Source organism: Dreissena polymorpha, chromosome 7, assembly GCF_020536995.1.
Source record: "Dreissena polymorpha isolate Duluth1 chromosome 7, UMN_Dpol_1.0, whole genome shotgun sequence".
Classification (NCBI taxonomy): Eukaryota; Metazoa; Mollusca; class Bivalvia; order Myida; family Dreissenidae; genus Dreissena; species Dreissena polymorpha.
In genome coordinates, this window is record NC_068361.1 from 92,823,618 (window position 1) to 92,846,188 (window position 22,571).

Consider the following 22,571-nt stretch of genomic DNA (forward strand, 5'->3'; position numbering starts at 1 on the left):
AAAAAAAATTGTATGAATGGGGTTCCAATATGTGACAACATATCACGTGAAATACTTGATTCAAAGTTCAAGCAAGGTCAAACTTGGGGTTCAAAGGTAAAATTTTGTAATAAAACATCTTGTAAGAAGTTTGATTTGCAATTAATCAGGCTATTAAAAAATAAGTTACTAATTATGACCACCTTAAATGTAATGCTGCAGAGCTCCAGATAAGGGCCGTACAGCCGTAAATACAGCTTTTTCGTGAAGGTTTACGCATTTATTTTTAGCTCATCTATTTTTTGAAAAAAAATTATGAGCTATTGTCATCACCTCGGCGTCGGCGTTGGCGTTGGCGTTGGCGTTGGCGTCGGCGTCCGGTTAAGTTTTGCGTTTAGGTCCACTTTTCTCAGAAAGTATCAATGCTATTGCATTCAAACTTGGTACACTTACTTACTATCATGAGGGGACTGGGCAGGCAAAGTTAGATAACTCTGGCGTGCATTTTGACAGAATTATGTGCCCTTTTTATACTTAAAAAATTGAAAATTTTGGTTAAGTTTTGCGTTTAGTTCCACTTTTCTCAGTAAGTATCAATGCTATTGCATTCAAACTTGGTACACTTACTTACTATCATGAGGGGACTGGGCAGGCAAATTTAGATAACTCTGGCATGCATTTTGACAGAATTATGTGCCCTTTTTATACTTAGAAAATTGACAATTTTGGTTAAGTTTTGTGTTTAGGTCCATTTTATTCCTTAAGCATTAAAGCTATTGCTTTCATACTTGCAACACTTACTAACTATCATAAGGGGACTGTGCAGGCAAAGTAATGTAACTCTGACTGGCATTTTGACAGAATTATGTGCCCTTTTTATACTTAGAAAATTGAAAATTTGATTAAGTTTTGTGTTTAGGTCCACTTTATTCCTACAGTATCAAAGCTATTGCTTTCATACTTGCAAGATTTATGAACTATCATAAGGGGACCGTGCAGGCAAAGTTATGTAACTCTGACTGGCATTTGAACGGAATTATGGGCCCTTTATACTTAGAAAATTGAAAATTTGGTTAAGATTTATGTTTTGGTCCACTTTACCCCTAAAGTATCATAGATATTGCTTTCATACTTGGAACACTCACAAACTATCATAAGGGTACAGTAAAAGGACAAGTTGCATAACTCTGGTTGTCATTGTTACGGAATTATGGCCCTTTTTTGACTTAGTAACTTTTAATATATGGTTAAATTTTGTGTTTCGATCCACTTTACTTCTTAAGTATCAAGGCTATTGCTTTCAAACTTCAAATACTTACATGCTATCATGAGGTTACTGTACCTGGCAACTTTAATTTTACTTTGACCTTTGAATGACCTTGACTCTCAAGGTCAAATTATTAAATTTTGCTAAAATTGCCATAACTTCTTTATTTATGATTAGATTTGATTGATACTTTGATGAAACTACTCTTACCTGACATACCACAATAGACTCCACCCAAACCATCCCCCGTGCCGTCCCCTCCCCCCCTCCCCCCTCCCCCCCTCCCCCCCCCCTATTTTTTTTTTTTTTTTTTTTTTTTTTTTTTTTTAAGATCATCTCACAAATGACCACCACACCCTCACACTATACCCCCCCCCCCCCCCCACCCCACCCCCCCCCCTAATTTTTTTTTTTTTTTTTTTTTTTTTTTTTTTTTTAAGATCATCTCACAAATTACCACCACACCCTCACACTATACCCCCCCCCATTTTTTTTTTAAAAATGGTTATGTTTGAAATACCGTCCAACCATCGCACCCAAACCCCCCCCCCATCGCCCCCCCCCAACCCCCCCCCCCCCCCCCCCGGATTTTTTTTTTTTTTTTTTTTTTTTTCGCTTTTTTGGAAGATAATGTAATAAATGTCCACAACCCCACACTATACACCCCTCTTCACTCCACTCCTCCCTCCTTTGTGATTGAAAATGAGAGTCCCTTCACCTTTAAAAAGAAAATAGATGAGCGGTCTGCACCCGCAAGGCGGTGCTCTTGTTATAAACTGGACGTACAATTACGACTTTAATTTTCCTTTTACGCATTTACTAAAACAATCTGGCCGTACCATACCGCGTCAGCGCAGCGTGATTTGTCGGTCTCTAACCTAACGGCGCTTTTCGTAAATTTAAATTACCGAAAAGTTGTAGACTGGGTTCTGGTATTATTGTCTATTCTGTTGTGTGATTTCTGATTACTCGTAAACCCGTCAAAAACAATATGTCTGCGCGCATGGGAAGGCTGGCTAAACCCAAAAGTGGTAAAAGAAACACACACTTTTTTCGCATATAATGGCTACAGTCATCTTAACCATCCAGACATTCAATCTGTAAACCCAGAACAAGACATTGTCGCACCGATATTAAACGATTTGATTGCATTGTTGGCTAAAAAACGTAAGAAAACACAACAGGAAACGATCCAAACAAAAACTGTGGAAGCTTGGAAAACCAAAGTTTAAGAAGCTAAATATATTTATTATAATTGCTGCAAATGTTTCTGTAAAGTCAGTTATACACCCTTCAATATCCAAGAACACGGGTAGTACAGTTCTACCTCTATTTTGTATATGGTAGTACAGGTACTAATTGATTTTCAGCGTTTTTCCTTTTCTTTCTGTCAGTGGCAGTACCGTTACTAATTTCACAAATCCTTATCTGGAGCTCTGATGCTGGTTACTTGGTAGAAAAAAGTTACTTTATTTTATTTTGAGCTGAACATGTCTTGAGGTGACACGACTTTTTATGTGCATGTTAATATAGAGAATACTTTGATCTTTTATCATCCTAAGTGATATGGCATCGACCTTGATGTCAACCAGTTAGGGTTCTAGCTCACAGAGGCTTGGGACATAAAAAAAAATGCTTCCTTATAATATCTCAAGAACTTGTGAATTTAGAATGATATAATTGGTAAATGGTTAGTATTGAGGGGAGAGCAGGCCAAAGGTCAATGTCATAAAGGCATAGTGTTCTTTAAAGATCTTGTTCAAAGCAACTGCACATATTGAAGACTTGTCTGCAAAATGGTGGTGAAGCGGGGGCTGACATGTTATACAAACATCTCTTGTTAACATTTTCATTTGTGTTTATAGTATGGGGCTACTTTGTTGCTTTTATTTGAAATTTTTGTCTAAGGAACATTTGTGAAGTTTTCATATAACTTGTACAGTTTGCTTCATCTGCTTGAACTTATAACTAAGTCATCTTTTTTACAGAAATTATTGAACTACCTCTGTCCAAAGCTATGAAGTTTGAGCAAAAAAAAATTTTTAACATTAAAATAATAATGTTAATGTATTTGTGTTTAAATACTTTGCTTACAAGTTTCTTTAGTATATTGTGTTATAATTGAAACAAATGTACACAATGTGATACATTTTATAAAACATTCATCGTACTTAGCTATTTAATTGTATTTGTTTTTGCTTAAATGAACAGTTTTCCTACTAATTCACTCTCAAATCAATCAAAAAGTTGATGTGACCTTATGAAGGTCTGTATCATTGCAGTATTGCCACAAAATTCTTTATTTTCTTGTGACACATCTTCCAGACACCTTTGTATTGCATGGTAACATATTGACATAATCAGATGACTCATCTCTCATCTATGTTAATGCTGAAAAGCATCTTGCAATGTCTAAATATATTTTTATGTCCCCCAGTCTATACTGGGGGACATTTTGTTTTTGCCCTGTCTGTTGGTTTGTTTATTGCAAATTTTGCAATATTGAAGATAGCAACTTGATATTTGGCATGCATGTGTATCTCATGGAGGTGCACATTTTGAGTGGTGAAAGGTCAAGGTCATCCTTCAAGGTCAAAGGTCAAATATATGGGGGTACATAGTGTTGCACAAACACATCTTGTTTTATGATGTTTTAGTAACACACACAACTATATTAATTTTACCATAATGTTACTTATACTAATAGCATGTTTTAATATAATTATATTTGAATTCAGGCTTACTTTGTTTTTTTTGGTCTTCTTAAAATTAATGGTGTTCATTTGATTTTCAAAAATGTCCTAAATGTATGCGTGTTTTCTGATTCTGATTCTTTGACTTTAAAGTAATCTTAAATAGAATTTGTAAATTTGAATTTGATTACTGTGAAATTAAATGATTTATACTGCTAAATAATTCTGAACATTTTTTGAAATACATGTATGTACATTCAAAGATGTAATCAAAGCCCTGGATTTATTAAAAACTTCTTACAACAAAACATGCTTATTCCTTCTTCATGAAGCATTTAAAACTAAAAAAACATTTCTTAACTGGTGTCTTATCAGCTATAATTAAAATATTTTGTTTTGGTTGCATGCAATATGTTGAATAGAAAATTTTGTAAAACAGATTTTTCACTGTCTATTATTTGAAGTTTAATTTCTGATGATTCTAGATAAAACCTAAACCAATTTAGCAATCTAAGTGAATCTGTGTGCCATATCGTTAAAAGAATTAAGGAAAATTATTAAAAAATGACTTCTCAGTCTTAAAATTAATAAAAAAAATGACTTGTCAGTCTTAAAACAAATAATATTGACACTAGGTGTCAAAAAACATGCAACATCATATAAACCTGATTAATAAATATGGCTGCTAAAGACATTGTATATATTAATAAACTGTATGAGACTCCATATATCTACTGCATGCCTATGATCTCACACTAGATTCATTTTCCCCGCACAGATAATACCAGTAGAGCGGCTGGTGAAAGGTAAATTTCAAGACAATTTCGAGTTTGTCCAGTGGTTCAAGAAATTCTTTGACGCCAACTATCAAGGCCAGGAGTATGATGCAGTGGCCGCACGGGAGGGCCAACCGCTAGGTGGTTCTGGCAAGCCTGCAGGGCCCGGGGGTCTCAAACCCAAGAGCCATGTTGCCAAGCCAGCTGCCCCAGCAGCGCCGGCCGCGGCGCAGAGAGGTGGGTCTTCTGGGCTTGCTGCACCCTCAGGTCTGATTGATTGTAGTTTGTTATGGACTGTTTGGAGTTTTATTAACATCTTGTCTTTCTTGATTAGCCTGTGAATTAAAACTGGGTTTTTGTTTAGAAGAGACTTCCTTTTTACATAAAAATTCATAAAAGTGGCAAGTTTTGTCCCTGATAAGCCTGTGTTGAAAGCACAGGCTAAACTAGGACAACGCTTTACGTGCATGCTTTAAGGTAAGTTTTTCAAGAACAAGGCTCAATTGGTTTTGTTTGCTAGACTTTTCGTCAAATTGTTCTAGCTATGCTACTCACCCAAATGTCTGTGTCAGTGTCGGCATTTGTGAAATGCCCTGTTGAAGGTAAAAGTGCTGAATCTTTATAACAGTGTTTCTTTTAAGGTTTTTTATGTCCCCCACTATAGTAGTGGGGGACATATTGTTTTTGCCCTGTCTGTTGGTCTGTTGGTTTGTTTGCGCCAACTTTAACATTTTGCAATAACTTTTGCTATATTGAAGATAGCAACTTCACATTGTGCATGCATGTGTATCTCATGAAGCTGCACATTTTGAGTGGTGAAAGGTCAAGGTCATCCTTCAAGGTCAGAGGTCAAATATATTTGGCCAAAATCGCTCATTTTTTGAATACTTTTGCAATATTGAAGATAGCAACTTGATATTTGGCATGCATGTGTATCTCATGGAGCTGCACATTTTGAGTGGTGAAAGGTCAAGGTCATCCTTCAAGGTCAGAGGTCAAATATATGTGGCCCAAATCGCTTATTTTATAAATACTTTTGCAATATTGAAGATAGCAACTTGATATTTGGCATGCATGTGTATCTCATGGAGGTGCACATTTTGAGTGGTGAAAGGTCAAGGTCATCCTTCACAAAGTCAAGGTCATCCTTCAAGGTCAAACATCATATAGGGGGACATTGTGTTTCACAAACACATCTTGTTTTAATGAAAGCTTCACACACGGTTTTTGTGTCATTCTGCGAGTTCACTGACCATTTTGCATAGCACTAACCTGCAATTCAGCAGAACTATGCCTTTTTTTGTTCTTCACATGTGTTCCAGACCTAAACAAACTTTTACTTGCCAAGACCTGTAATTGTTTCCAGCTTTTAAAAAGATTACACATTCATAAAAGCAACTACCCTACACTTAATTATACCCATTAATTATACCCCTATTACCATTGGTAATGGGGGGCTATATAGGAGTCACTTTGTCGGTCTTTCCCTAAATTTCATCTGATCTTCACCAAACTTGGTCACAATTTGTATCTAGATGATGTCTAGGTCAAGTTTTAATATGGGTCATGCTGGGTCAAAAACTAGGTCACAGGATCACTTAGTGCGTTTTAAACCGAAAGTTTGTTCGGACCATAACTATGTCATTTATCGTTAGATTTTAAAATCGCTTGGTACGTTTGTTTACCATCATGGGACGGTGTGTCATGCGAAAGAAGTACGTCGATATCTATAAGGTCAAGGTCACACTTGGAGTTCAAAAGTCAAATGCTTGTCCGGGCCATTACTTTGTCATTTATTGTGAGTCTTTAAAATAATAACTATGACGTTCATTGTGAGATTTGAAAATCATTTGGCACATTTGTTCACCATCATTAGCTGGTGTGTAGCGCGAAAGAATTACATCGATATCTCCAAGGTCAAGGTCACATTTTGAGTTCAAAGGTCAAAGATGGCCATAAATGAGCTTGTCCAGGCCATAACTATGTCGTTCATTGTGAGAGTTTAAAAATTATTTGGCACATTTGTCCACCATCATTAGACTTTGTGTCATGCCAAAGAATAATTTTGATATCTTCAAGGTCAGTGTCACACTTTGAGTTCAAAGGTCAAAAATGGCCATAAATGAGCTTGTCAGTGCCATAACTATGTTGTTCATTGTGAAATTTTAAAATCATTTGGCACATTTGTTCACCATCATTGGACGTTGTGTCATGCGAAAGAATTACATCAATATCTGCAACGTCAAGGTCATACTGTAAGTTCAAAGGTCAAAAATGGCCATAAATGATCTAGTCCGGGCCACAACTATGTCATTCATTGTGAGATTTTAAAATTACTCGGTATATTTGTTCACAAACATTGGACTTTGTTTCATGCAAAAGAATTACGTCCATATCTCCAAGGTCAAGGTCACACTTTGAGTTCAAAGGTAAAAAAAGGCCATAAATGATCTTGTCCAGGCCATAAATATATATCATTCATTGTGAGATTTTAAAATGACTCTGTACATTAATTTTGTTCACAGTCATTGGACGGCGTGTCATGCGTAAGAATTCAAGAATTCATAGGTCAAAAAGGCCATAAATGATAATGGCATAATAATTCTTAAAAATCGCCATTAATTAGCTTCTCTTGTTTTGTGAAGACAGCATGCAAAATATTCTGTATCAATGCATCATGTGGGGGTACAGTACAGCCAACGCAGAACAAACATAATCCGCGGCTATGGCACGGCCAGAAATTTAGTACGCCGCGGCCGTGTTGAGTGTTCACGCGGCGTATTGCCGAGGCACTCGGCATCGATCCGCGCAGCGACACCGAGTCTGTTTTAATCTCGCGTACTTTCGCGGAGTAAATTGGGTGAAAAGATATACACCTACATGTACATTTGTGTAGCATAGAAAACTAGATTTACGCTGGTTTCATATTTATTTATTTATTATTTTCACGTTTTAATTAGCGATATGGCACGTTTTAACAAATTATCGTTGAATAAATAACACACAATGTTAATGTTTCGTTCGATTCTGAAATGAGCTTTATTAAATTCGTAATCCGAAACACGCTTCCGAATTTTAATGCTAATGCGACATTAACAAATTCTATCGTCAAATAAACAATGCTAAAATATCCTTTGTCTCCATTAAAAGCGCGCGAAAATTATGCAGACATGTACAACGTGGCATGGAAAGTTTGGGTGTATTTTGTGTTGCATAAAAACATGAACATCACGTCGGGCGATTTATGCGTGTTATCACATCTTTAAATAGTAACACATGCCAAAATGTATTTGATACTTAAGAATAATTGCGAATGTGTGTGTGTCTTGAGCACTTTTATCGTAAATATTTACGGGAATTTGCTTTAAAACGGGAATATACGGGATTATCGGGTAATGATTAGCGATATCAACTGTATAATATAAACAAAATGAAACTACTTTATATACGCATAGTCAAACAATAGTTATAATAAGCTGATAATTAACAAAACAACAATTAAGTGTTGGTTATTGATGTGGCTTCAAACTGCTAATTGTCTCAGCTAAAATATAATAGCAAAAACAACAAGCAATTATAAATCCACCAACTGCTGGAGTCTTGACCACTCGTATGTGCCAAAACATAAGTACGTGACGTTTATGTGTGAAATACATACACTACGGGCGGGAAACAAACTAACTTGGCCAGACACATTAAATATGCTTATATGCTAATACATGTTGTCGTAAAAATTAAACCCAAAACAAATATGTTTGTTGATCGTTTAATATAAAAACAATATTCATACGGCGCAATAAACGCACACAAAGTAACTCAGGTATGTGTTAATACACATACCTGAGTAACTTAAAGTACTTTAGCCGATTCTAAAAATGACAATGGCAAATGATTATTGGAATTTTATTAATACATACTCATAATAATCGTATTTTGTTTTTATAAATTTGATATTTTTTTTATTTGCATTCTTTTGAAATAATATTTATTTCTGTCCGGATGACAGCAATTTTTTTAGAAACGGGAATGCAATCACTAAAAACAAAACAACAACATGCTTTTTTATTAACTAGTTTATCTATTTGAATCCGCGCACATTAAATTAATTATGATTTTAAATATTATTATAATTGTTCTTTTAAATTTCTTTGACTAACTAATCATTTTAAAAAGATTTTGATTTGAAGATGCGCATCGACTCTGCGTCATGTCGTGGATCGCGAATTATGTCTGTTCCGCGTTGGCTGTACTGTAGACGTCACGTCGGTGACAAAGTTATTACCCTATACTTAATGATTCTTAATGCACTGATCCATAAACAAAGTTTATTTGGCAGGGGATATCACAGGTATTGGGTGCATGGCAATTCAACGAATTAGCTTGCAGGGCTCGACATTAACTTTTGAAGCCATTTGTCCTAATTAATGCGCCCCTATAGTATAATAAAATGAAGGAGTGACCAAAATTTTACTTGTCCTGACCATTATTAGCTCGACTATTATATATTAAATATATAAAAGTGGAGCTATTCTACTCACGTAGGCGTGAGCGTTAGCGCGAGGGTGAGCGTCAGAATGTTAAAGTTTGCGTACCACCTCAAATATTTTCTATGTCCCTTGACATATTGCTTATATATTTTGCATACTTCTTCACCAACATGACCCCAATCTATAAACAAGAGCAGACAACTGTTTCAAGCATTTTGTAAGAATTATGGCCCTTTTTCCACTTAGAATTATGCATATTATTGATAAATCTATGTTAAAGTTTGTGTGCCACCTCAAATATTTTCTATGTCCTTTGACATATTGCTTTCATATTTTGCATACTGTCTTTATCCTAATAAACGCTCCCGCCCAAATAAATGCGCCCCTATCATATAATACAGGGTTCGCACAGGGCTTGAAAAGTGCTTGAAAATGAGTCCTAGGCTTGAAAAGCCCTTGAACAAAGGTTGGCCTTGAAAAAGTGCTTGAAAAGTGCTTAATTCATGTAAAAAAAGCCTTGAAAATGTCTATTTCTGCTCAAAATTACTTTTATCATCGCTTTAATTATTAACTTAAATCGTTCTTAAGGGAAATGTTATGAAAATTTATCATAAATTCCTTCGCGCAAAAAGTTGAGTACGAAATATAAGCTTCGTACACTATTGAGTACGAAATGTTATGTGTACACGTCACAGATTATGTGTACTACGTCAGAGGTTCTTCGTTGTGATCAATTTTCGCGAGTGAAAACGCAGTGATGGGGAAGTGTCGTTTCAAACCAGGGTGGTTAACTGAATATTCCTGGGTACAGAAAACAAATGACATTCGAAAAGCACATTGTCGAGAATGTATGAAGACCATTGATGTCGGGAGGATGGGGGAAAGCGCTTTGAAAAGCCACAAGAAAACATGAAATTGAGAATCAATATGTTTGTTTGTAATAACTTTAAAAAGTAAATACATATGTGAGACTCATTGAGTTAAGGATGGATATTAAAAACATGTATTTGTATGTAATTAAATAACATGTATGAGTTAATATGGAATAAGTTTAATGAGTTTGAGCAATTAAATGACATTTACTGTGTTAATCTGGTTTGAAAATGCATTTTTTAAAGGAAACTAACGTACTGTTCTTGGCCTTGAAAATGAAAATTTGGCCTTAAAAAGTCCTTGAAAAGTGCTTGAATTTAGGTTTGCGATTTCTGTTTGAACCATGTAATAAAATGAAGGAGTGATCAAAATAATAGCGCCCCCAATTCGCTGCTGCTAAGGGGTAAAGAAATCGCATTTTATTGATGGAAAATTCTTTTTTTTTTATCAACAAGGTTATTGGCAAGAACCTTATAGAAATAAAACTTTAATAATAATAACATATATATTTGGCACATATCGATGTTAGGTTTAAACTCCAACATGCAGGCGATTTTATTATTCAATATTGTATAGGTGTTTTCAGTTTTAAATGTCAAATTCATGTTAAGATTATTTTTTTTGACACACGTTTAAAATACGGATCTACCCAGGTTGTTAGTCCCCTACCGGTTTCACCAGAGGGGACTTATGGTTTTGTCTCCGTCCGTCCGTCACACTTTTCTGGATCCTGCGATAACTGTAAAAGTTTGAATATTTTTTCATGAAACTTGGAACATGGATAGATGGCAATATGGACATTATGCACGTCATTTCATTTTGTTCCTACGTCAAATTGTGGTTGCTATGGCAACAAAGAGACTAGAAATAGTGCTGAAAATGGTGTTTTTTCTGGATCCTGCGATAACTTTTAAAGTTCTTAATATTTTTTCATGAAACTTGGAACATGGATAGATGGCAATGTGGACATTATGCACTTAATTTCATTCTGTTCCTACGTCAAAAATTATGGTTGCTATGGCAAAAAAAGACCAGAAATAGTGCTGATAATGGTGTTTTTTCTGGATCCTGCGATAACTTTAAAAGTTCTTAATATTTTTTCATGAAACTTGCAACATGGATAGACGGCAATATGGACATTATGTACGTCATTTCATTTTGTTCCTACATCAAAAATTGTGGTTGCTATGGCAACAAATAGACTAGAAATAGTGCTGATAATGGTGTTTTTTCTGGATCCTGCGATAACTTTAAAAGTTCCTAATATTTTTTCATGAAACTTGCAACATGGATAGATGGCAATATGGACGTTATGCACTTTATTTCATTTTGTTCCTATGTCAAAAATTGGTTGCTATGGAAACAAAAAAAAATATTCTGAAAATGGTGGAATTTCTGACAATGGTGGAGCCGGTAGGGGATTTTTATTGCTTGGCAATAGTCTTGTTCAATATGCAGTACGCTTGGCCGAAGCACAGGGCTTACATTTTATACATACCGGGTAGATTGCTATGTCACTTCGTTTAGACACAATGCAGGGCTTAACTTAGTAAAAATTAAATTTATGATCTATAAATTGTGTTGCTATAGTTGTTGACATTGGGGACATTCCTCAGCTGCTTTATTGTTCAAATATTAGCGACTCCCCTGGATGTGCGTTTTATGTGTGAACACAATACTTATTATCTGCATATCTTCTCCTGGTTAATTTTATTGCAAGACCCAATTCAACCAATTCTGGTTTATAATATATCTACCGTAACCATAAACCTTCACTTATAAACACTGTTTCTATCTCGGCCACGCGTACTGTTACAGTTCTCACTACGGTCATATCAACAAAGACCCTTTCATCTCGCATGATAATAGGGTGTAGTATTCTGGTGAAACTGATTGTGATATGTTTACGATTGTTCAATGAACTTGGAACTTTTTGCATATACCCGTAAACACATTTTAGGTATTGGCTCATATTATACCTAAAGGGTGGTGAAATAAACGTGCCCCTTTGTGATTTGCATTGCGCCCGGGCGCGTTTATTAGGATAAAGACGGTACTTCTTTACCAACATGACCCCAATCTATAAACAAGAGCAGACAACTGTATCAAGCATTTTGTTAGAATTATGTTCCCTTTTTATACTTAGAAAATTGAAAATTTGGTTAAGTTTTGTGTTTAGGTCCACTTTATTCCTAAAGTAGCAAAGCTATTGCTTTCATACTTGCAACATTTACAAACTATCATAAGAGGACTCTACAGACAAAGTTATGTAACTCTGACTGGCATTTTGACAGAATTATGGCCCCTAATTTTATACTTAAATAATTGAACATTTGGTTAAGTTTTGTGTTTTGGTCCACTTTACTCCTTAAGTATCATAGCTATTGCTTCAAAATTCGTACACTCGCTATCTATCGTAAGGGGACTGTACAGGGCAAGTTGCATAAGTCTGGTTGGCATTTTAACGAAATTACGGCCCTTTTTTGTCTAAGTAACTTTGAATATATTTTTTTTAGTTTTGTGTTTAGATCCACTTTACTTCAAAAGTATCAAGGCTATTGCTTTCAAACTTCAAATACTTTCTTACTATCATTAGGGTACTGTACCTGGCAAGTTGAATTTGATCTTGATCTTTGAATGACCTTGACTCTCAAGGTCAAATTATTAAATTTTGCTTACATTGCCATAACTTCTTGATTTATGATCAGATTTGATTCATCAGGCCTCGACACTAACGGTGGTCCGGGGACCCGAGGCCCCCAGATTTTGGCGAGGACCACCAGTTCTTTTAAGCTCGGGGTCCTCCGGGAACCCTAAATTTACAGAACCACTTTGTCTTGATTGACCATTTGAAGTGCCTCCAATTTTTAAAGAGCGGCGCATAAAAAAATCGGTAAAATCTTATCCGAAAATGTACTGCGAATCGAAAGCACGCGACTGAGCATTAGCGGCCAGCGTCTGTCAGTTGTAAATATTGGTTTTCAACGATGTAAGCGACCTACAGTGCAGAGAGTATATTGAAATCACTGAAGCGTGTAAGTGTTACAAACGGTGTTTTTACTGCTATTGTCAAGTTTTATGGGGGTTATTATTGGATTATTAATGGCTCCTTTATGATATTGAGCCCCCCAAAAAGTAACACTGGGACAAACTGTCACGACGATCAGTAATTATAATAATTATTAGGGCCGCTATTTCTTTAATCAAAACCATGGCATAGGGCATGATAGGCGATCGGGCTGGCAAAAGCATTAATTTCTCCACTAAAACACATGCCGGTATACACTTTTATCTACAGGTATTTGTGAGCATTTCTGTTTAATAGTTCCATTATTATAATGACCTTTGAAGGATATAATTTGATTAAGATACCAATAATTTCTGAAATAAAAAGTATATCGTTCACTTGGTGTACTATATTTCGGATATGTTAAAATTCGGACATTTAAAGAAGATATGTATGTGTTTTTTTGTTGTTGATAGTTTGTAAAAAAAATATGCTTTATGTTATTTCAGGCAACTAGAATAGATGGTGGTAATTATCTGGGCCTTTCTGTCAGGAAATAGGCGTGAACAACTATAATTTAATTGATCCTGGAAATCATCCACCACTAACAGAAAACGTTTTAACAACAGAAGCTGATGTATGACATGTCCAAATGACCATATATAACTGTTTAACAAATTAAGTGAGATGATTTATTTTCTGATGTTTTGTATTTCTTTTTCCCTTTCAAAGGATGTTAATTGGTGTGATTCTATGTTTAAGTAATTAATTTTGAAACATTTAGGCAGCATACTGTTTAATACATTGAAGTTAACATTGTTATATTATTTTGGTTATCTGTGTTGTTTATCAAGTTGAAAAAAATGGTATTTATATACAAATAAAGCGTATTAAGACTTATGAAGGTATGACTTATGAAGGTACTTATTTTTTTTTATGTAAAAATATACTTTTTAAAGTGATAATATAGGCAATGACATTAATGTAGTAAGGTTTCTTTAAATGATTGTTCTTATTAATAAGGTTGGAATAATTGACAGTTTTCACGGCGCGAAAAAGTTGCAACAAGTTTTGTTGAGCCAGTGAAACCCCTGAATGCGCGTAATTACCTTATATTTCTTAAAAGTTGATAATAAGAACTTCCGAAACGCTAAGTTCTGGCGGCAAAATGCTGAAGATGATAATGCTGAAGATGATTATGAAAAGGATGACGATGCTGATGATTTTGATGAAATACATGATATCAAAAGTTTACAAGACACTAAGGTTATGAGCTTTTAATGGGTCTGCTTTAAATGGCAACAGAATTGAATATAGGAAATAAAAATGTGTACTAGTATGCTTCTTGTACTTATTTGCCCTTACGCCGAGAGTAGCTGTGTGTTGAAACAAGAGGACTCCCTAGTTTGGGTGAGGGCCACCAAAAGTTGAAAGTAGGGTTCCCTCCGGGTACCCTGTCAAAAAAGTTAGTGTCAAGGCCTGTTCATACTTTGACAAAACAACACCTACCTGAGATACCACAATGGAATCCACCCAAACCATGCCCCCACGCCCCACCCCAGAATCCCCCCCCCCCTCACCCCCCTCATTTTTTTATTTTTATTTTGTTTTTCCTTTTTATGCACCCGGTAGGGTGGCATATAGCAGTTGAACGACATGTCTGTCAGTCTGTGCTACCGTCCGAAAACTTTAACATTGGCCATAACTTTTTCAATATTGAAGATAGCAACTTGATATTTGGCATGCATGCGTATTCATGAAGCTGCACATTTTGAGTGGTGAAATGTCAAGGTCATCCTTCAAGGTCAAAAGTCAAAAAATACAATCCAAGGGAAGTAATAAGCTTTCAAAGGGAGATAATTTCTATACCTGCCAAATGATATATTGAAATTTCATTTCAAAGCGGCACAATAGGGGGCATTGTGTTTCTGACTAACACATTTCTGTTTTTTCTTATTTTTGAAAGATCATCTAATAAATGACCACAGCCCCACATTATACTCCACCCCCACCCTAACTCCCCCCCCCTCCACCCAAAAAATAAAATACACAAATATTTATTTATTTTATTAGCTCGACTTTTATATTTGAAATATATATAGTGGAGCTATCCTACTCACCCTGGCGCCTGTGTCTGCGTTAGCGTGCAAATGTTAAAGTTTGCATACTACCCCAATTATTTGCATTGTTCCTTGACATATTGCTTTCATATTTTGCATACTTGTTTACCAACATGACCCAACCTATGAACAAGAGCAGACAACTCTGTCGAGCATTTTTTCATAATTATGGCCCCTTTTCCACTTAGAATATGCAGCAATGTTAAAGTTTGGGTACTACCCCAAATATTTTCAATGTCCCTTTACGTATTGCTTTCATATTTTGCATACTTGTTTACCATCATGACCCCAACCTATGAACAAGAGCAGACAACTGTATCAAGTATTTTGACAGAATTATTGCCCCTTTTATACTTAGAATATGCATATTATTGATAAATCTATGTTAAGGTTTGCGTACTACCCAAAATATTTCCTATATCCTTTGACATATTGCTTTTATATTGTTCATACTTGTTTACCAACATGACCCCAACCTATAAACAAGAGCAGACCACTGTATCAAGCATTTTGACATAATTATGGCCCCTTTTACACTTAGATAATTGAAAATATTGCTTATTTTGCCATAATTTCTTTATTTATGATAACATTTTATTATTACTTTGACAAAACAACCATTACCTGAATACCACAATAGATTCTACCCAAACAATACCCCATGCCCCTACCCTGTTTTTTTTTAAACATCATTAATAATTTACCACACCCCACTTCATACCCCCTTTCACCACCCCTACCCCCCCAACCTCCCTCCCCCATTTTCTTTAAACATCATCTAATAAATCACCACACCACACAATATACTCCCCTCTAACCCCCCCCTACCCCTACCCCCCCCCCCCCCCCCCCTACCCTCCCCTACCCCCCCCCCCCCCATTTTTTTTTCTTTTTTATTTTTGAAAGATACTACAATAAATGACCCCACCCCACATTATCCCCCCCCCTATTTTTTTTTTCTTTTAAAGATCGTCTCAAACATTATTGAATATGAACAATTTCCCCATGATGGCTTACGTTATTTTGTCAAGCACTCGAATAGTCGAGCGCGCTGTCCTCTGACAGCTCTTGTTTTTGAAGGACTGTCCAACCATCCCACCCAAGCTATTGCTATCAAACTTTAAATAAAATCTTACTAGTTTGTTTTATGTCTTAACAAGTGTTCAATAGATTATAGAAAATATACCAGAGCTCAGTATCGTCTATAAAGTACAACTTCTTTAAAACATAAGCGATCAATATGTTTCAATTATGGTCCTCTTCCACTTAGAATATGACTATATTACCTTGACCTTATTGAATATGAACAATTTCCCCATGATGGCTTACATTATACTGTCAAGCACTCGAATAGTCGAGCGCGCTGTCTTCTCACAACTCTTGTATCTTATTCTGCTCAGTACTTTGCAGAATAATGAAATAATAAAAATGCTCAAATCATAAAGACTTTAATCGTTCAAAATACACGTTAAAATAATTGTAGGCAATTTCAATACAAAAAGAACTGACAAGAATAACAAGAAAACTCGAGATTATTGATTTTTAAACATTATACAAAGCCATAATACCTGACAAAAACTTGTGTTTTTCCACCATAAAGCAGAAAATGTTCAAAGTGATGTATATGTACAGTACTGAACTGATCTGTCTGTAAGATCAGTGTGTACTGGTGTCGTAAAATGCATATTCTTTACAAGGGAGAATATTCTTGTTATCTTGGCAAAGAAAAATGTTAAGGGTTGCTTCCCTTGTGAACAGTACGATGTAGTATCATTTGGAACTATCAGAATATCTCGTGCTTTGTCCTTTAAACATGACCCAAATATAATCGAAAAAGTTTTGTGGTAACTCCACAGAAATAACAGATTTAAAGGCATTTTTCTAAGTAATTTAATTGTAACGACCACTTGTCCCATCGGACTAGCAAACTCTTTATTTACTTGTCAGAACTAACAATTTGGTTGTCCCGGACAGTCGGACTACCGTTAATGTCGAGCCCTGGCTTGTTTAAGTAAAAATAAAGTTATTAGGTAAAATGATGAAAATATTTTTTGTCGCATGGCCAGATTTATTGTAATCTTAATGTTTAGGTTTATTTGTGCATATTACTGTGAAATAAACTATTTAAGTTATGCACCATCAAATATGTCGTCAAATTTCATGTGAATGACAGAAATGTACAACACACTATCAAAGTGGAAGATTAGTTGAGTGCGCTGCCTTGGGACAGTCCTTTCTACTTGGGATTTGAGATCGTTTGGCTTTGCATACATTTCTTACGTATGTCTGTTATTGCCTAACTGTTGAATATAATCATTCCATGTTTGATTCAATAACATGCTTAATTTAAAAGTTACTAGAACAGATTGTATATTCAACTAACTAAACTAACAATTCAACGCTTGAAATGTATTTCTTGTGCATTGGACAATTTTGAAAAATAATATTGAATGCTTTTTGTTTTGTCTTGTTGTAGCATTGCACTGAACTAATTGAAAAATAAACTAAATGATCTATTACTAAGATTACTGCATGTTGAATTTTGAAATGCAATTCATGTAATGCATAGAATCTACCATGACAGTCCATACACACTTGTGTGCCATTTTTAAGATTGATTGTTTGACTATTGCTAATTGTTAGACTGTTGCGGCTGATAAACTTTTCTAAATCAGCTGGTAACGCCATTACTCACTTTAAATGTCCTTGAACTGTAAATTGGCCTTGATTGACCAGAGACTACTGATCAATTGAGCCTTATTCTGGGAATTCTGAGCTTTATGAATGTGCGTTAAGTGTTTTGCCAGATTAGCCTGTGCAGTGTGCCAAGGGACGGCATGTTCCGCGTTTATGGATTTTTTTGTGTTTTTAGGAAGTCTTTAACAATAACCACCATTTTGTCTGACAAATGAGAAGTTATGTATTAATTAAAGGTCATAATATGAAAGATAAATAAGTGGGCAGAACAATCTGTCATTTGGCAAAAGGTTAATTGTGCCCAAATATTTAACAGGAGGGCTTTTCTCTATCGTCTTAGTCTTTTGCCCCTCAATTTGGGAGAAAATGTAACACAAACTTTTCAAAATAGTAAAAAATGAGTCACTTACTTCTCAAAATATATTTAAAAAATGAGTCACAAACTTTTCAAAATTGTAAAAATAATGAGTCACAGACTTTTCAGAAATGTAAAAAAAATGAGTCACAAACTTTTTAAATTTTTTGAAAAGAAATGAGTTACAAACTTTTCAAAATTGTAAAAAAATGAGTCACAAACTTTTAAAGATTGTAAAAAAAAAATGAGTTGCAAACTTTAAAAAAATCAATAAAATAATCACGAACTCAAAATTATAAAAATTGGAGTTAAAAATTTCTAAAAAGTGTGAAGAACGGCCATTCTCTTTGACCGACAAAAAGCCCTGTTTGAACAACTACAGTTTCAAGCTCAACCCTCAGTCTTCTGTGCAATATTGTCATTGATACTTTTTCATATAAGCCTGTGTTTATCACAGTAACAGCCAGCGCCAAGACCACCACCACCCAGCGCAGTGTACCCACGACCACTAAAACACCGACAGCACAGAAGCCTGCCCCCGTTAACAACCACGCTGGTGGAGCAGGAGACGGTGCCAAAGTGCAAGCACTGGAAACACAGGTACTGACACTGTACTGGAAGGCTGGCATTCAGAGGTGTGATTTATCCAAATCCAGGGTTGTGATATCTCTTCCTTTCTGTAATTTCCTTCCATGCCCCCTTCGAAGAAGAGGGGGTATATTGTTTTGCTCATGTCGGTCCATCCGTCCGTATGTCCGTCCACCAGATGGTTTCCGGATGATAACTCAAGAACGCTTAGGCCTAGGATCATGAAACTTCATAGGTACATTGATCATGACTCGCAGATGACCCTTATTGATTTTCAGATCACTAGGTTAAAGGTCAAGGTCACGGTGACCCGAAACAGTAAAATGGTTTCCGGATGATAACTCAAGATCACTTACGCCTAGGATCACGAAACTGCATAAGTACATTGATCATGACTCATAGATGACCCCTATCGATTTTCAGGTCACTAGGTCAAAGGTCAAGGTCACCGTGACCCGAAACAGTAAAATGGTTTTCGGATGATAACTCAAGAACACTTATGCCTAGGATCATGAAACTGCATAAGTACATTGATCATGACTCATAGATGACCCCTATTGATTTTCAGGTCACTAGGTCAAAGGTCAAGGTCACGGTGACCCGAAACAGTAAAATGGTTTTCGGATGATAACTCAAGAACACTTATGCCTAGGATCATGAAACTTCATAGGTACATTGATCATGACTGGCAGATGACCCCTATTGATTTTCAGGTCACTAGGTCAAAGGTCAAGGTCACTGTGACCCGAAACAGTAAAATGGTTTCCGGATGATAACTCAAGATCGCTAACGCCTAGGATCACGAAACTTCATAGGCACATTGATTATGACTCGTAGATGACCCCTATTGATTTTCAGGTCACTAGGTCAAATGTCAAGGTCACGGTGACCCGAAACAGTAAAATGGTTTCCGGATGATAACTCAAGAACACTTATGCCTAGGATCATGAAACTTCATAGGTACATTGATCATGACTCGCAGATGACCCCTATTGATTTTCAGGTCACTAGGTCAAAGGTCAAGGTCACGGTGACTCAACTTAGAAAAATGGTTCCGGATGATAACTCAAGAATGCTTATGCCTAGGATCATGAAACTTCATAGGTACATTTATCATTACTCGCAAATGACCCCTATTGATTTTCAGGTCACTAGGTCAAAGGTCAAGGTCACGGTGACTCGACACAGTAAAATTGTTTCCGGATGATGTCTCAAGAATACTCATAGGCCTAGGATCATCAAACTTCATAGATACATTGATCATGGCTGGCAAATGACCCCTATTGATTTTCAGGTCACTAGGTCAAAGGTCAAGGTCACAGTGACAAAAAACATATTCACACAATGGCTGCCACTACAACTGACAGCCCATATGGGGGGCATGCATGTTTTACAAAGCCCTTGTTTGAGAAATAGTAATAACTGCTGGATCTATATACAAATAAAAAGTTCAATTGAATCCTGAAATGGGGTATGACATATTTTTAAAACCTTAGATGGTTCTTTAACCACAGCCCTTGTGAGGTGACTACTTTGTTGGAGACAAAAATTCATATGTTCAATCCTGACTGAACTATTATTTATTATACCCCCACAAACAAGGGGGTATATAGGAGTGAACTTGTCTGTCGGTCTCTGTGTCGGTCCGTATTAATTGTCCGCTCTCTAATTTAAGTATTTTTCATCCAAACTTCACCAAAATTGGTCAGAAGTTGTATCTACATGATGTCTAGGCCAAGTTCGAACATGGGCCTTGCCGGGTCAAAAACTTGGTCACGGAGTCACTTTGCGCATTTTAAACATTCAGCATGTTGTCCGCTCTGTAATTCAAGTAGTTTTCATCCGATCTTCACCAAACTTGGTCTGAAGTTGTATCTAGATGATCTTAAGGCCAAGTTCGAACATGGGCCTTGCCGGGTCAAAAACTAGGCCAGGGGGTCACTTAGTGCGTTTTTTAACATTCAGCATGGTGTCCTCTCTCTTATTCAAGTAGTTTTCATCCGATCTTCACCAAATTTGGTCAGAAGTTTTATCTAGATGATCTGAAGGCCAGTTCGAACATGGGCCATGCCAGATCAAAAACTAGGTCACATGGTCACTTAGTATGTTTTACACATTGAGCATGGTGTCCGCTCTCTATTTCAAGTAGTTTAAATCCGATCTTCACCACACTTGGACAGAAGTTGTAACTTGATAATGTCTAGGGCAAGTTTGAAAATGGGTCATGCCGGGTCAAAAACAAGGTCACAGGGTTCATTAGTGCGTTTTTTAACATTCAGCATGTTGTCCGCTCTCTAATTCAAGTAGTTTTTATTTAATCTTCACCAAACTTGGTCAGAAGTTGTATATAGATGATGTCTAGGTCAAGTATGAATATGGGTCATGCCGGGTCAAAAACTAGGTCACGGGGTATCTTAGTGCGTTTTAAACCTCACCATGTTGTCTGCTCTCTAATTCAAGTAGTTTTCATCTCATCCTCACCAAACTTGGTCACAAGTTTTATCTAAATGATCTCTAGGACAAGTTTGAACATGGGCCATTCCGGGTCTAAAACTAGGTCACAGGGTTCATTAGTGCGTTTTTTAACATTCAGCATGGTGTCCGCTCTCTAATTCAAGTAGTTTACATCTGATCTTCACCAAACTTGGTCAGAAGTTTTATGGAGATGATCTTAAGGCTAAGTTAGAACATGGGCCTTTCTGGTTTCAAAACTATGTCAAGGGGTCACTTAGTGCGTTTTAAAAATTGAGCATGGTGTCCGCTGTTTTTTGTGAAGACGACATGCAAAATATTATGTGTCAATGCGGCATGTGGGGGTATTCGTCACGTCTGTGACAAAGCTCTAGTTTAATTACAAGAGTTAGGTTTACTTTTGGTTGTAGAAAATGTCTTAACTTACACATTTCTGAAATTCCCCACTGAAATGGTAACCAGTATATGGATTGGGACCATTAATTATAGATGATAAAAGTCAGAAAATAACATTGATTTCAACATAATCAAATAGAGAGAGAGACAGACAGATAGACACAGACAGACAGATAGAGAGTGAAATGTGTTATCTCCTGCTTAAGGCGGAGGCAAATAGAATTGGAATTCCGTCCATGATCTGTCATTCCATCTGTCTGTCTGTCACAAAATTTTGAAATGGCAGGGGATATCATTTGCATGTTTTATCACATTTCATGTTGATCTGAATTGATGTTAATACTGGACACTGTTATGTTCCCATAAAGCTGAGTGATCTGAGGTTCACGATAGAAGGCCTGGAGAAGGAGCGAGATTTCTACTTTGGGAAGCTGCGAGATATCGAGATTATCTGCCAGGAAGATGAGGATTCCTCCTCCAATAAACGTATCATGGAAATCTTATATGCAACAGAAGTAAGTGACCAATGAAACATAGCATGGAAATCTTATATTCAACAGAAGTACGTGACCAATTAAAGTTCTCATGGAAATCTTATATGCAACAGAAGTAATTGACCCAATTCATGTATCATGGAAATCTTATATGCAACAAAAGTGAGTCACACTTAACTAAATGTGCGTACAAGGGTTAACCAGTTACACAGGGCTGTCAATTATCTGGTTTTCAGCCGACCAGTGTTGATTTTGAGATCAATGTAAATCCAATAAAATATTTTTTAAGGGGAGGGGGGGGGGGGGTACGTTTGAAAGCCTGATCAATAGAGAACGAAATTAATATAATATGTTAAAGCTTCATTGT

General features: G+C 36.2%; 1 protein-coding gene across 6 annotated transcripts in view; it reads left to right on the forward strand.

Moving 5' to 3' along the window:
* LOC127836813 (microtubule-associated protein RP/EB family member 1-like) overlaps positions 1–22,571 on the forward strand; it is a 72,644-nt gene that overhangs the window by 45,629 nt on the left and 4,444 nt on the right. For 3 of the 6 annotated variants that reach the window (XM_052363413.1, XM_052363411.1, XM_052363414.1), the window contains 3 exons: positions 4,718–4,982; positions 18,712–18,854; positions 22,079–22,225. In XM_052363413.1, coding sequence (XP_052219373.1) covers positions 4,718–4,982; positions 18,712–18,854; positions 22,079–22,225 — 555 coding nt within the window. The remainder of the gene's footprint in view (positions 1–4,717; positions 4,983–18,711; positions 18,855–22,078; positions 22,226–22,571) is intronic. The other 3 variants (XM_052363415.1, XM_052363416.1, XM_052363417.1) reach the window with 3 other exon arrangements.